At 39.1% G+C, this 16,835-nt stretch overlaps 1 protein-coding gene across 4 annotated transcripts in view; it reads left to right on the forward strand.

Moving 5' to 3' along the window:
* ampd2b (adenosine monophosphate deaminase 2b) overlaps nt 1-16,835 on the forward strand; it is a 67,713-nt gene that overhangs the window by 25,677 nt on the left and 25,201 nt on the right. For all 4 annotated transcript variants that reach the window (XM_061987722.1, XM_061987725.1, XM_061987723.1 and 1 more), the window contains 5 exons: nt 7,611-7,735; nt 7,811-7,941; nt 13,216-13,284; nt 13,393-13,495; nt 13,569-13,767. In XM_061987722.1, coding sequence (XP_061843706.1) covers nt 7,611-7,735; nt 7,811-7,941; nt 13,216-13,284; nt 13,393-13,495; nt 13,569-13,767 — 627 coding nt within the window. The remainder of the gene's footprint in view (nt 1-7,610; nt 7,736-7,810; nt 7,942-13,215; nt 13,285-13,392; nt 13,496-13,568; nt 13,768-16,835) is intronic.

A 16,835-nucleotide genomic window follows, 5' to 3' on the forward strand; every position in this document is an offset into this window, starting at 1 on the left:
GAGATTATATGGTATCATCAAGTAAACCATGACTTATTTTACCGGTGCTTGTGGCTCCGACTGTGAGGGGATGAGATGTTACATAACCTAGATGCATCTGATCCAAATATAGCAGCCATTATGGGGATTACCTCCGGGTTCGCTTGGCTCGGCTTCACCGGGGCCCATCTTGGGTGTCTTTGCCGCTGGTCGCATGCTGCCCAGCTTGCCCTTGACGACAACACTGTCCAATGTTATCAGGGGAAAGTGATATGGTCCAAAGTGACGTCTTAGCAGGCACAGACGAGCACGGCGACATCTGTGACTTTGTGGCTGAGGGTGAAGCCTCACAGGGTTGTTGACTCAGGCTTGTTTTGCATAGTGAGGACACCGCTTCTTACTATTTCACCTGCACTATCTCACAAAAATCATTTAAAAACAGAATCATAGTATTGTAGAAATTAAACGTGGATATACTTTAAAGTAGTAGGTATAATAGTAGGATTGCTACTATCATATAGTAGACTTTGCATGCATTTACAATTCCAAGATGTTATTTGGCAATAGTGCACAGGCTAGTGTGTGTAAGTAGTCTTTGCCATGAAGCTGAATGTGCCAGTCTAGTTGTATACTGAGTCCTACAAATGTGAAAGGTACTCATCCCTAGCCACATGGCAGTTTTGCACCATGACGACCATGATAAAATGCCTTGCTGTAGAGCAGTGACGTGCGGTCACTGGAGGCAGGTGAGGCGAGGCCTCACGTGCCATCATGGAAAGAAAAAAAATGTTAAAAAAAATGTTATATGTATCCAGTGATTATACTATAAAGTTATTTTCCATTTAACTTCACCAGTTTTAGATTATTTTTATTCAAAATCGCTGGATTTTCACAGTTGCCGTTCAAATACTGAGAACAGACTTGCGTTGAGTCAGCAGCCAGTTGAGGCACGTCTCTGACTTGAGCCTCACCATGGATTGCGCAATGACTCGGCTAACTGCTGGCCTGCTTTGCAGTGAGAGACCGTGTTGCTATATGAACTATATTATACATTTCCATAGTTTAGTTAGCTGAGGTATATCATGTACAGTGTATTTTGTCAACAACTGTAACGTATTTCTTGTGCTAAGCAATCATAAAACGGCTGCGAAGACGCACTGGCTGAGGCTCGCAGTAATCCCGCCTCCTGGTGGATAATGCACCCCCGCCGTAAAATGCACCCCCTGACGGGAGTGTTATATCAACTAAAGCCCACACTTAAACTTTCCACGTGCAAGATTGAATCTATTTAAAAAAGTTATTTAATAAGAAGCCAAAAAGTGCAAAAACAATAATGTTCGTGTTGGAGGAGTTGTGAATGACTGAAATATGAAATTCGTGCTGAGGTCTGCAGGTGTACCTAATGTTGTGGCCCAGCAGCGGCGCATGGACTTCATTTATAAGTAAAGGTAAGACCATAATTACGTTTTTTTTATTAAATGTGCTTTTTTGTGTGCTACAGTTTGTATGTGTAAAGTTAAAGTTAAGTTAAAGTACCAATGATTGTCACACACACACTAGGTGTGGTGAAATTTGTCCTCTGCATTTGACCCATCCCCTTGTTCACCCCCTGGGAGGTGAGGGGAGCAGTGGGCAGCAGCGGCGCCGCGCCCGGGAATAATTTTTGGTGATTTAATCCCCAATTCCAACCCTTGATGTTGAGTGCCAAGCAGGGAAGAACGGTGGTATGAGCTTTTAAACATAACCCGTTAACTGCTGCCAATCAAATGGTGAATAAGATACTCTTTAGGGTTCATATGTTTGTAAATCTGACTGTGATGAAGTCAGTGCCTCACCAGTCATCAACCTCACCGCACGTCACTGCTGTAGACCAGTGATTATCAAACTGCAGTGCATGTACCATCAGTTGTACGCGGGCTCCATCTAATCCCTGGTTCTTAACCTTATTGGAGGTCCTGAACCCCACCAATTTCATATGCACATTCACCGAACCCTTCTTTAGTGAAAAATAAATTTAAAAAAAACATTTCAAATTAAAGACAAACTTATATGTTTTTTTTACTGGTGCACAAAATGAACCGTGCATGAACATCACCTTGTTCAAAGAACAAAACCAACGCATGAACTCACAACAAATTACACACCTGCAAATCAGATGGAAAATTAGAGGGAACATTGTTTGGGGGTATCCATAATACTGTCATGTCTGTGATCATGTTTTGTTTAGTTATGTTTTGCTTGGTTTTTGGACACTTTTTAGTTCTTGTCTTCACTCCCTTGCTTTGTCACCATAGTAACCATTAGTTTCACCTGGTTCACATCCTCATGTCACGCACCTGTCTCACGTTTTCACATTTTGAGTCACGCACCTGTTTTCACTAATCATGTCACCAGTATTTAAGCTTGTTGTTGCCAGGCAGTCGGCCTGGTGACATTATCATATCTATCTACCCTTTCTAACTCTGTTTACCTCTGTCATTATCATGCCCTGCTTATTCCATAGTGTTTGCTTCATGCCATGCCACGTAAGTTTATGTTTTGCTCTTGTCACAGTAAGTGTTTATTAGTTTCACGTCCATAGTTTTGCCTTTGTCCTAGTTTTTGTTTTCTTAGCCAAGTTTATCTCCGCCTGTGAGCGCGCCTTTTGTTTGTACCCCTTTTTGTAGTTTGTTAGTGTTAAAATAAAAATGTACTCATATTCACGCCTTGCCCGCGCCAACTTTCCTTTGCATTCCGGGAAAACACAACCCAAGGACCACGTTTTAACAAATACGTCGATAGGGAGAAGTTTTTATTTACACGATGAGTTGGGTGTGTCTTAACCTCCGCGGCGCAGGCTCCGCCGAACCCCTGAGGCCGGCTCACCGAACCCCCAGGGTTCGATCGAACCCAGGTTAAGAACCACTGATCTAGTCGTACACCAAATACCGGTAATTAATTGATTAAAGTACAGTGTTTTATTTTTTCACTGTGTGTAATTGGCCAAAAATATAAAATAGAACCTCTGGCTTGTTTTGAACGAATACTTAGGCCTACTACGCTACTGTTTCTTAATGTTGGTCATAAGGGCGGTACTTGGAGAGCCACGTTTTTTCTGAGGTGGCACTTGGTGGAAAAGGTTTAAAAGCCACTACTCGAGAGGATGAAGATAATGGAGTTGCCAAGTATGTTTCCATGCCTGAACCCAAATGTGCACCTGAAGCATCCTCAAACCGAAGGTGGAAGAGTGAAAGACTTTTAATATCCACCAACTAGACCGGTGATGTCGTCATGGAGGCGTGTTAGAGGATTCCTGTAACAACCTGTTCAGCTCTGGTGAACTTCCAAGTCGAAGAGGATCAAGGCACTGCTAGATAATAATGGTGCTTGCACTAAATCAAAAAGTACCAATGATTGTCACACACACACACAAGGTGTGGTGAAATTATTCTCTGCATTTGACCCATAGTCACACTTTGGATGTATTCACTTGTGTCGAGTCATTTTAAGAGGGTAGTAGTGCATATCTGCTACACAAGCTGTACATTGACTACTCTAAATTATATCCACTTATTATTTCTATAGTACTGTTGTTTGAATGTGAGAGGAGTACTTATTTTCAGAGTCGGCTGTTCAAAACAATTCACTTGGCCTCACTTTACTCAGTGAAGCGTTAAATAGCAGGGATGATGCTACTCCTGCATGTTGAGTAGGATGTGTTGGTAAGATGGTGCTGAACAGAAGGTGGTGGAACACACAAGTTGTCGTCTCCTCTCCTCTTGTTGTCACTCCGTCTTTTCACCAATTGTTCTCATGCCTCGCATAAAGCCAGTGTTTCTCAAATACTGGGATGTCGCGATGAGATGTTATTTGTGTCTACACCAGTGGTTCTTAACCTGGGTTCGATCGAACCCTAGGGGTTCGGTGAGTCGGGCTCAGGGGTTCGGCGGAGGTCAAGACACACCCGACTCATCGTGTATATAAAAACTTCTCCCTATCGGCGTATTACGGCTACGGCAACAGCAGAAGTCAGACTGATTTGCAGGTGTGTAATTTGTTGTGGGTTTATGCACTGTGTTGGTTTTGTTCTTTGAACAAGGTGATGTTCATGCACGGTTCATTTTGTGCACCAGTAAAAAAACATGGTAACACTTTAGTATGGGGAACATATCCACCATTAATTAGTTGCTTATTAAAATTAGTAACATAGTGGCTCTAAACTAGTCATTATTAAGTACTTATTAATGCTTTATTCGGCATGGCCTTATTATAACCCTAACCCTCTAACCCTAACCCTAACCAAATAACTCAAAATTAAGTCTTTGTTACTTATAATGTGTTCCCCATACTAAAGTGATACCAAAAACGTATAACTTTGCCTTGAATTTGAAAAAATACAACATTTTATTTTTCACTAAAGAAGGGTTCGGTGAATGTGCATATGAAACTGGTGGGGTTCGGTACCTCCAACAAGGTTAGGAACCACTGGTCTACACGCTGGTGTTCATGTTAGAACGATACACAAGCCTGCAGCTAGGTGGCAGCAGTGCTCACTCAGTCTAATCAACAGGCTCCCTGTTCTACCCAGTAGTAGTAGTAGTAAGTACACAGGAACACGTGTACAGAGCTAATAGAGGCGAAGAGATGGAAAAGTGTGTAAGACTGGGAGAAAGGTGGGTGAAGTGTCTTGGCCAAGGAATCGAAACTGGAACCCTCAAGTAACTGTACCATCTAAGCAACACTGTCCGCCCCGTAATAAAGAAAATAAAAGTCGTCCTTATATCAGGCTTGTCACTGACAGTTTAGTTATGTTTTGGTTTTTGCTCTGTTTTATTTCCTGTCAGCGCTCTTATTTTGGTTCCAGTTCCTGCACGTCTCCCTGAGAGCTTGTTTCCCTCACCTGTCCCTGATTGGCAGTCTGGTACACCTGGTGGAAATTGTCAATCAGGCTGCGATTTATACCTGCCTCGCCCTCCAGTCATTGTATTTCTGTGGACGGTTTGCTGTCTCCTGTTCTCCCTGGTTCCTCGTCTCTTGTTTGCTGTTTCCTGTATATGCTGGTTCCTGTTAGCTGGTTCCAGTTTGCCTGGTTCCTGGTTCCTGATTCCTGTTTTCCTGCATTGTATTTTGGACATTAAATCATGTTTTCCTGCCACAAGCCTGCCATCTCTGCATCTTGGGGTTTGTCACCGACACTTCCTGACACCTCAGCGGCATTTTTACATATAAAATTGTAACATACACAGTGCATTGTACAGATAAATAAACAAAATACATGTTATCAAGTTCTCAATATTAATTCAATTCACAAAGAAAATATTCTGTACCCCAAAGGGGTCCGGACAGAAAATAATTGAGAGGCACTGCATTAACACGAGCGTGGGATGGAAGTTTCTCTGTCCGTCGTCTCTTTTCTCACAGCCCTGTGTGTAACTGTGCCAGTTTGTTTGTATGTTTCAGATGTGCTAAAAAAAAAGATGCAAAATTGTGCTTGCAGAACAGTGATCAACCTTGATAGATCACACTGTGTGTGCTAAATAAGTATATTTGCATCTTTTCTCTCAGTGTTGTGAGCAATCTAATCATCTGCATATATTCTGCATTTTCAATCCAGTACCTCCCCCCTGTTCTGCAGCAACCCCCCTGGCCACCCATCATACACCGTATCTAATTTAAACTAATTATCTTCACGTTCAAGACTATCCATAACCTTGCCCTGTCCCATCTGTCTGACCTGCTCCCTGTTCCCTGAAATCCTGGTCATCCGTCCATCTCACTGTCCTCTTATATAGACTGTCGACCATGTGCCCGAGCCTTCAGCCCCTCATTTTTGGAACTCACTACCCCCAGACCTTCGCAATATTGACTCAATGTCCCTCTTTAAACCAAGACTTAAAACACACCTATTCCTGACTGCTTATTCTCTGTAAATTTGATCAATCCTTGTTGTTGTTATCCAATTGATTCAATTATTTTGTTTGTGTACAGTATCCTCGAGTTTCTAGAAAGGCGCCTTATAAGTAAAATGTATTATTATCATTATTATTCATGAGGACAGACATGCTAAATGGATTGCGCTCCTTATTCTGCTCACTTAAGAGACGCAATCCTCTGCGCACAAGTTTAGTAGATCAGCTTTGTGTGTGCTATCAAGTGTTTTAGTACACGCAGAACTTAAGTACAAACCCCAAAACCAGTGAAGTTGGCACGTTGTGTAAATCCTAAATAAAAACACAATACAATGATTTGCAAAACCTTTTCAACCTATATTCAATTGAATACACTGCAAAGACAAGATATTTAACGTCCGAACTGTAAAACATTATTTTTTGCAAATATTAGCTCAATTGGAATTTGATGCCTGTTTCAAAAAAGCTGGCACAATCGGCAAAACAGACTGAGAAAGTTGAGGAATGCTCATCAAACATCCAAGCAACGTTATCATGGACACCCCTGTTTATTTCAGCAAGACAATGCCAAGCCACGTGTTACAACAGCAGGGCTTCATAGTAAAAGAGTGCGCGCACTAGACTGGCCTGCCTGTAGTCCATACCTGTCAAGAATTGGTCCTTGGGGTTTGTTTTTCCGGAAGGCAACGGAAAATTGGCGCGGGCAAGACGTGAGTGTGAGTACATGATTAATATTTAAACTTAAAAAGCTCAAAAAGGTATAAACAAAAAGCGCTCACAGCGGAGTTAAAACAACTTGGCTATGAAAACAAAAGGCGCGCACAAAGGCGGAAAACTATGAACAAGAAACAAAAACTTAATTGGCATGGAACTGTGAACATGACATGAAGAAGAGTGATCATACAGTGCGCAGAGCATAAATGTGATGTCGCCAGGCTGACCAACAGAAAATGAAAAGCTTAAATAACACAGACATGATTAACAACAGGTGCGTGACTCAAAACGTGAAACAGGTGCGTGACATGACAGGTGAAAACTAATGGGTTGCTATGGAAACAAAACAAGGGAGTGAACAACCAGGAACTAAGAAAGTGTCCAAAAAACAAACAGCACATGGCCAAACAAAAACATGATCAACACAGACATGACAATACCTGTCTCCCATTGAAAATGTGTGGCGCATTATGAAGCCTAAAATACTACAACGGAGACCCCCGGACTGTTGAACAACTTAAGCTGTACATCAAGCAAGAATGGGAAAGAATTCCACCTGAAAAGCTTCAAAAATTGGTCTCCTCAGTTCCCAAATGTTTACTGATAAAAGGAAAGGCCATGTAACACAGTGGTAAAAATTCCCCAGTGCCAGCTTTTTTGCAATGTGTTGCTGCCATTAAATTCTAAGGTAATGATTATTTGCAAACAAAAATCAAGTTTCTCAGTTCGAACATTAAATATATTGTCTTTGCAGTCTATTCAATTGACTATAAGTTGAAAAGGATTAGGGACAAGCGGTAGAAAATGGATGGATGGATGGATTCTGTTTTTATTTACGAATTACACAACGTGCCAACTTCACTTGTTTTGGGTTTTATAGATCAGGCCCATTTTTTCTAAGCTTTTGCGGTCCACATAAAACGATGTGACAGACCAGATCTGGCTCCCAGAGACTTGCGCTATAGAGGGTACAACAAGGTGCAAAAATGATCATGCTTTTATAATAGAAGATTAACTATTCTTTTTCAGTTGACCTCCGTGGTACTCGCCACCTCCTCACTCCCCAGCATTCTTTACCTGGGATTCCCGTGGCCTTGAAACAGTCCATTGACCTGCGAACATCCATGGACGGGAAGTACAAGGAAATCGCTGAGGTCGGTTGTTGTTGTCATCGTTATCAACGTTTGTTTGTTCAATGTGTGTGTGTGTGTGTGTGTGTCCTTGTGAAGGAGCTGTTCTCACGAAGCCTGGCAGATAGTGAGATGCGCAGCGCTCCTTATGAGTTCCCAGAGGACAGCCCTATAGAAAAACTGGAGGAGAGACGCCAGCGTCTGGAGAGACAGATTAGCCAGGACGTCAAGTATGTGAGATTTGATTAACAAAATAACCTGCAAGAACTTCTTTCAAATGTTGTTTTCTTTCTTCAGGACTACTTTTACCTTAGTTTTATGTACACCACTATAGCCAAACATAAATAAAAAAATATAAAAACTCAAAAACAAGTGAACCTCTAAAGTCAAACATATATATATAAAAAGAATGCCTCAAACGTCAAAAAAAAAAGTTCTGTTATTTTGCAATTGTATGATATGAGCAACGCTGTTAAATATCAGTTACTTACACAAACTGACTGATTGATTATACAAATAACATACAGTAATTAATCTGTCTTTATGCTGATATGACAGTAAGGAAAAACATGGCTTTTATAGTTCATACATTAGACTTAGACTTAGACTTAGGCAAACTTTATTGATCCACAAGGGAAATTGTTCCACACAGTAGCTCAGTTACAAAGGATGGAAAGGGTAAGGATGGAAAGGATAATGCAGGTATAAAGCAGACTAAAAATGTACCATCGTAGCAATATAAAATATAACATATATGTAATATTTACATATTATATATACAGTATATAATATATGCTGATATATTATATTATTATATTATATTATATTTTTATATAATATATACAATTAGGGATGTCCGATAATGGCTTTTTGCCGATATCCGATATTCCGATATTGTCCCAACTCTTTAATTACTGATACCGATATCAACCGATGCCGATATCAACCGATATATGCAGTCGTGGAATTAACCCATTATTATGCCTAATTTGGACAACCAGGTATGGTGAAGATAAGGTACTTTTAAAAAAAATGTATAAAATAAAATAAGATAAATAAATTAAAAAAATGTCTTGAATAAAAAAGAAAGTAAAACAATATAAAAACAGTTACATAGAAACTAGTAATTAATGAAAATTGGAAAAATTAACTGTTAAAGGTTAGTACTATATGTGGACCAGCAGCACGCACAATCACGTGGGCTTACGGACTGTATCCCTGCAGACTGTATTGATATATATTGATATATAATGTAGGAACCAGAATATTAATAACAGAAAGAAACAACCCTTTTGTGTGAATGAGTGTAAATGGGGGAGGGAGGTTTTTTGGGTTGGTGCACTAATTGTAAGTGTATCTTGTATTTTTTATGTTGATTTAATTAAAAAAAAAAAAAAAACAACAACAACAACAAAAAAACGATACCGATAATAAAAAACCGATACCGATAATTTCCGATTTTACATTTTAACGCATATTTCGGCCGATAATATCGGCCTGCCGATATTATCGGACATCTCTATATACAATATACATGTTTTGTGTTTAACTCTGGAAACAATTCGACTTACATTATTTCCTGTTGGAAATGTAACAAATAATTAGGATGCACAAAAAAATCAATTCACGAAGCCTGATTTATATTCATCCCAATTCTAAATCGATTAATTTTTTTTTTCATGATAATACATTTTATAAAAATATGTTTTTAGGTCATCTCCTTGCAACCAGAAGGAGCTTTTCTAAACTTTAACCTGTTTTGAAAAAGTTTCATTGTAATTATTATAATAAATAATACATTGCGAGAATCGGTTTGAATCGATAATTGTGTTGAATTGAACTCATTGTAAACTGGGGAAAAGGGACAAAATGGATACAAGAAAAAAGGGAAGAAAATATTTTTTAAAAGGGGGGAGGGGGTGGAGATTTGGTTCCAAAAGATTTACACTCATTAAAAAAAAGTGTTGTCAAATAATTTATTTTTTCAATCAGATTAATCACACTTGTAAATTTGAATTCACCCTGATTAATCACAGGCTATTACTTAATATTAATTTTAAAATTAACTCAAAAAAAGACCCCATTATTTGGACACAATTGCAATTGTATTGCCAGAATGTCATACAGGAACATTTTTGTTAATGTTTTACATCATTTATTTGCTCAAAACTTGCTAACAGTTTGATCTAAAGTCCAGTCAGGGAGTATTTTGAAGTGAAATTTGCCAGCGAGAACACCAGTCAGTGTTTTCTCACCCTATACCAGGGGTCAGCAACCTGCACTTTAGAGCCACCCGAGTGGCTCCTTAGAGCATTTTTAAAAAAGGATTGAAAATGGAAAAAGATGGGGGCAATTTTTTATTTATTTTTTAGTATGTTTTTTGTTTGAGGACAAACATGACACAAACCTTCCCAGTTGCCCACTGTTTTAATATGTTTGTGTGTATACTTCACCAATGAGAGTATTTGGTGAACATCCTTTTGTCCTATTAATTTCGGCGGTTTGTTTACATGTAAAATCTTCAACTCTTGCTTTGTCTCATTTTGTCCACCAAACCTTTTATACTGTGCGTGAATGCACAAAGGTGCCCTTTGTGGATGTTATTGACTTGTTGGAGTGCTAATCAGACATATTTGGTCAGTTTGTGACTGCAAGCTAATCAATGCTAATATGCTATTTAGGCTATCTGTATGTACATATTGCATCATTATGCCTCATTTGTAGGTCAATTTGAGCTCATTTAATTTCCTTTGCTTTTATCTTCTTTGTATATAATTTAGTTTTGCATGTCTCATGACCACATTATATGTATGTAATATTGGCTGCATTTCAGATAGTAGTTTGTAGGGGTGTGGGAAAAAATCGATTCAAATTCGAATCCCGATTCTCACGTTGTGCCATTCAGAATCAATTCTCATTTAAAAAAAAACGATTTTTAATATTTAAATTTTATTTTTTATTTTTTATTCATCAATCCAACAAAACAATACACAGCAATACCATAACAAAGCAATCCAATTCCAAAACCAAACCCGACCCAGCAACACTCAGAACTGCAATAAACCGAGCAATTGAGGAGACACAAACACGACACAGAACAAACCAAAAGTAGTGAAACAAAAATGAATATTATCAACAACAGTATCAATATTAGTTACAATTTCAACATAGCAGTGATTAAAAATCCCTCATTGACATTATCATTAGACATTTATAAAAATAAAAAAAGAACAATAGTGTCACAGTGGCTTACACTTGCATCACATCTCATAAGCTTGACAACACACTGTGTCCAATATTTTCACAAAGATAAAATAAGTCATATTTTTGGTTCATTTAATAGTTAAAACAAATTTACATTATTGCAATCAGTTGATAAAACATTGTCCTTTACAATTATAAAAGCTTTTTACAAAAATCTACTACTCTGCTTGCATGTCAGCAGACTGGGGTAGATCCTGCTGAAATCCCATGTATTGAATGAATAGAGAATCGTTTAGAATCGGGAAAAAAAATCGTTTTTGAATCGAGAATCGTGTTGAATTGGAAAAAAAAAAATCGATTTTGAATCGAATCGTGACCCCAAGAATCGATATTGAATCGAATCGTGGGACACCCAAAGATTCACAGCCCTAGTAGTTTGTGTGCCATGTTGTTCCAGACCACAGCAACCATTACCAAGCTTGCCAAAGATACTAATAAATCTATTCAAAGAAGACAGCCTTAACTTGGACACACACATCTATACCTTTGGCCATTAAAAGCCAATAATTCACCGGCGTTATCTCACCTTCTGAGTAGCCTTTGATTTACTAATGGTTTCTAATGTTGTAATGATGTGTAGAATAAATAATACATGTCAACATTTCTCTCAACGAAGATTTACTTCAGCCTGCGACACATAGTCATTTTGATAGTAGGCTATTATAGCTAATATAGACACTTACATCATGTGTTGACTTCATTATAAGGCTTATATACGGCTTTTCATTTTTGCGGCTCCAGACAGATTTGTTTTTGTATTTTTGGTCCAATATGGCTCTTTCAACGTTTTGGATTGCTGACCCCTGCTCGAGACCATCCAGTATTGCGCGATTAATCTGACTATATTTATAATTAATGCTCATGAACATACTCGCCAACCTTGAGACCTCCGATTTCGGGAGGTGGGGGAGTGTGTGGGGGGGGGGGGGGGGGGGGGGGGGGGGGGGGGGTCGTGGTCGGAGGTGGGGCGGGGGCGTGGTTTGGGGCGTGGTTAAGAGGGGAGGAGTATATTTACAGCTACAATTCACCAAGTCAAGTATTTCATATATATATATATATATATATTTATTTATTTTATTATATATATATATATATATATATATATATATATATATATATATATATATATATATTTATTTTATTATATATATATATATATATAAATATATATATATATATATACACACAGTATATATATATATATATATATATATATATATATATATATATATATATATATATATATATATATATATATATATATATATATATATATATATATATAAATAAGAGAAATACTTGAATTTCAGTGTTCATTTATTTACACATATACACACACATAACACTCATCTACTCATTGTTGAGTTAAGGGTTAAATTGTCCATCCTTGTTCTATTCTCTGTCACTATTTTTCTAACCATGCTGGACACCCTCTCTGATGATGCATTCTGCTTCGTCTCCTTGTTGTGTGCGCAGTTGTGCACTGCACTCTCTAAAAGCCCTAGATGTTATTGTCACATATACATGTACAGTAGATGGCAGTATTGTCCTGTTTAAGAGTGTCACAACATTGCTGTTTACGGCAGACGAACTGCTTTACGATAAACGAAAATGTGACTGCTGTTGTTGTGGGTTGTTACCGCGCTGGGAGGACGTTAATGAAACTGCTTAACAATAAACCCACATAAGAAACCAAGAACTCGCCCTCCATCATTCTACAGTTAAAGCGTGATTGGGCAGGCGCGCTGTTTATATTGTGGGAAAGCGGACGTGAAAACAGGCTCACTCAGGTCCGCCTGAATTTCGGGAGATTTTCGGGAGAATATTTGTCCCGGGAGGTTTTTGGGAGAGGCGCTGAATTTCGGGAGTCTCCCGGAAAATCCGGGAGGGTTGGCAAGTATGCTCATGAATTAGATCCTATTTTGACATCCCTGATTAAAATGTATTTTTAAATGTATTGCCTTCGACTTTTGAGGGTTCACATAATACAAAAATATATGTCAGTGCATCGGTAACCGCAGGAGCACTTGTTTTGTTGACCTTCATAGCTGTACAGGCTGAAACAGCACTATAATATAAAATGTGGCGCTTATATGTACCTTGAAAAGTCAACCAAATGGCATCTCGGTGTGATGGAAGAACGAAACACAATATTGTTTAAATGAGTCCCTCCCTCCTACGTGTGTTTTTGTGAGGATGATCAATGCTGACCAATGTGAGCTCAGCTTGTCTGTCCACAGATTTGAACCAGACATTTTGCTGCGAGCCAAACAGGAGTTTATGAAAACCGACAGCGCAGCTGATCTTGAGTGAGTGCCTCCACACTTACATATACATGCTGGTCTCTCATAACAAGCCACTCAGTTACCCTCAAACGGCAGAAGAGAACATTGAAAAAGCGATGAATCTTCTGTCAGATACATGAAGGAGCAAAGCCAAGCGCTGGACCTGCTGGAGAGAGAGCTGCCCCCGGAGAGAGAGTACCAGCGAGTCAGCATCTCTGGAGAGGAGAAATGTGGGGTAAGACTCGTGCTTTTTATGCATCTGAAATAGAGAAAACACTTTTTTCATTGTTTGTCGCTCCTCAATCCAGGTTCCATTCACTGACCTGCTGGATGCAGCAAAGTGTGTGGTGAAGGCACTCTTCATAAGACAGAAGTACATGGGCCTTTCTATGCAGAGCTTCTGCACGACCACTGCTAGATACCTGCAGGAGCTGAGCGACCGACCCCTTGACCTAAACATCTATGAGGAGGACATCCAAGAGGCGGCAGAGGCCACCTTCACTACAGGTACATTACTCACCACAAACATGCTGGTCAAATATCCTCCCAATCGGGGGTCTTCAACGTTGTCCAGGCCAAGAACCCCCAAAATGATGGCGCAATGGAGAGTATGTTTTACATTAAAAAAAAAACATTTCATCAAGGGACTTTGTTGTTGTGCAATAAATAAAAGCAGTAGTGCTGCTAATAGCCAACTGGCAAATAGGGTGCTAATCACTAGCTGGGAATTGGTGTACTAATCGCTAGATGGAAACTAATGCGTTAATCGCTAGCTGGCAAATAGTTCACAAATCGCTAACTGGCAACTCCAGCGCTAATCGCTGGCTGGCAGTACAGCACTAATTAGTTGCTATATTATATGTAGAGATGTCCGATAAATGCTTTAAAATGTAATATCGGAAATTATCGGTATCGGTTTTTATTTTTTTATTTTTTTATTAAATCAACATAAAAAACACAAGATACACTTACAATTAGTGCACCAACCCAAAAAACCTCCCTCCCCCATTTACACTCATTCACACTCATTCACACAAAAGGGTTGTTTCTTTCTGTTATCAATATTCTGGTTTCTACATTATATATCAATATATATCAATAGAGTCTGCAAGGGATACAGTCCGTAAGCACACATGGTTGTGCGTGCTGCTGGTCCACTAATAGTACTAACCTTTAACAGTTAATTTTATTCATTTTCATTAATTACTAGTTTTTATGTAACTGTTTTTATATTGTTTTACTTTCTTTTTTATTCAAGAAAATGTTTTTAATTTATTTATCTTATTTTATTTTATTAATATTTAAAAAAAAGGACTTTATCTTCACAATACTTGTTTGTCCAAATTAGGCATAATAATGTGTTAATTCCAAGACTGTATACATCAGTATCGGTTGATATCGGTATCGGTAATTAAAGAGTTGGACAATATCGGAATATCGGATATCGGCAAAAAGCCATTATCGGACATCCCTAATGCTAACATAATTACAATGTAGTTCAGGGGTCCTCACACTTTTTGACTCGGGGGCCGCATTGGGTTGAAAGAATTTGGCCGGGGGCCTGTGTGTGTGTGTGTGTGTGTGTGTGTGTGTGTGTGTGTGTGTGTGTGTGTGTGTGTGTGTGTGTGTGTGTGTGTGTGTTCTGGCAGTACTTACTTAATGGCATACTTGCCAACCCTCCCGGATTTTCCGGGAGACTCCCGAAATTCAGCGCCTCTCCCGAAAACCTCCCTGGACAAATTTTCTCCCGAAAAACTCCCGAAATTCAGGCGGACCTGAGTGACGTGTTGACAACACACAACAACAGTGTCTACCGTAAAGCAGTTCGTCTGCCGTAAACAGCAATGTTGTGTCACTTTTAAACAGGACAATACTGCCATCTACTGTACATGCATATGTGACCCACCCATAATGTGTCACATTTTTGTGTTGATTTATTTATTTTATTTTGTGGTTTGAATTCGTTTTTGGAGCTGTCATTACACATTTATCAGTATTCACATTGGTCAGTAGGGGGCAGTAGGGCGTTTCTTCCCAATTGAATGCTATCACCTGCAGACCGGAAGTGTCTTGTCATTCTGATGAGCGCGACCAGTCTGTGAACAATTGAAACGTCCTGTGTGCTTTTTCCTCTTGTATAACAGGTTAGTTTTGGTGAATCAACTCACTGAATAATATCCATGTGATCTTTATAAGTTTAAGTACACATTCTGATGGTGGAGCCTAACTCTAAAGTGTTTGTGAGTTGTAGTTTGTAAATGAACACTGAAATTCAAGTATTTATTTTATTTATATACATATATATATACATATATATATATATATATATATATATATATATATATATATATATATATAGCTAGAATTCACTGAAAGTCAAGTATTTCTTATATATATATATATCTTAACCACGCCCACAACCACGCCCCCCGCCCCACCCCCGACCACGCCCCCACCCCCCGCCCCCCACCTTCCGAAATCGGAGGTCTCAAGGTTGGCAAGTATGCTTAATGGGGACATCGCTCTGTTTACACAGTCACCTTTAGGGGACTTATGACGGTATAGGGACAAAAAAACAGATCGTCTAAAGGGAAACCTTTTTAAATGATAGTCAGATCCATTCTGAAGATGCCTAAGTGATTTTTAAGCTTCGGCCCATAAAACATGTTTAAAGTTAAGTTAAAGTTAAAGTACCAATGATTGTCACACACACACTAGGTGTGGCGAAATTTGTCCTCTGCATTTGATCCATCCCCTTGTTCACCCCCTGGGAGGTGAGGGGAGCAGTGGGCAGCAGCGGTGCCACGCCCGCTGGTTAAACTTCCTATAAGAGGACAGCTGTAGTGCTGTATTCTGAGGATCATGTCATATTTTGAGGATCACGTCATATTTAATTTGAATTTTTTTTTTTTTTAATGGTCCTCAGTAGTCACGTACAAATTTGTGTGAATTATGCAAAATTATTTAAATTTGGTCCCCATGAACCATATTAACTCTTTTTCCCCAGGGTCCCCAGTAAGAATGATCAGCACATTACTTCGTCAATCCAGAGATTTAAAGACGTGTATGAGCTAACTGGGCAGTTTTTTTTTTATGCCTCCACAACCTGTAGGAAGGGTGGTCCCCACAAGTGATGATCAAAAACTTGGTCCCCATTCCAAATAATAACCAGGATGTGTGTGTGTGTGTGTGTGTGTGTGTGTGTGTGTGTGTGTGTGTGTGTGTGTGTGTGTGTGTGTGTGTGTGTGTGTGTGCCTCACGCACTAATTGACTAAAAGAGTACGCACTTTCCACACGCTGCGGCGCGAGCGCGATCATGTCACGTTATCGATGGGAAAATGCATTTTTAGACCATATGATTTGCCTAAGCGGCTAGGAAATCTCGAGAGTAACAAGTGGTATAAAAAAGATTAGAAAGGACAAATTAAAAAAACAAAACTTGAGACTTCCCGCGGGCCGGATTTTGGACGGTGGCTGGCCGTATTCATGTTGCGGTTAAAGGCCTACTGAAATGCGATTTTCTTATTTAAACGGGGATAGCAGTTCCATTCTATGTGTCATACTTGATCATTTCG

This window comes from Nerophis lumbriciformis, linkage group LG01 (assembly GCF_033978685.3).
Source record: "Nerophis lumbriciformis linkage group LG01, RoL_Nlum_v2.1, whole genome shotgun sequence".
NCBI lineage: Eukaryota > Metazoa > Chordata > Actinopteri > Syngnathiformes > Syngnathidae > Nerophis > Nerophis lumbriciformis.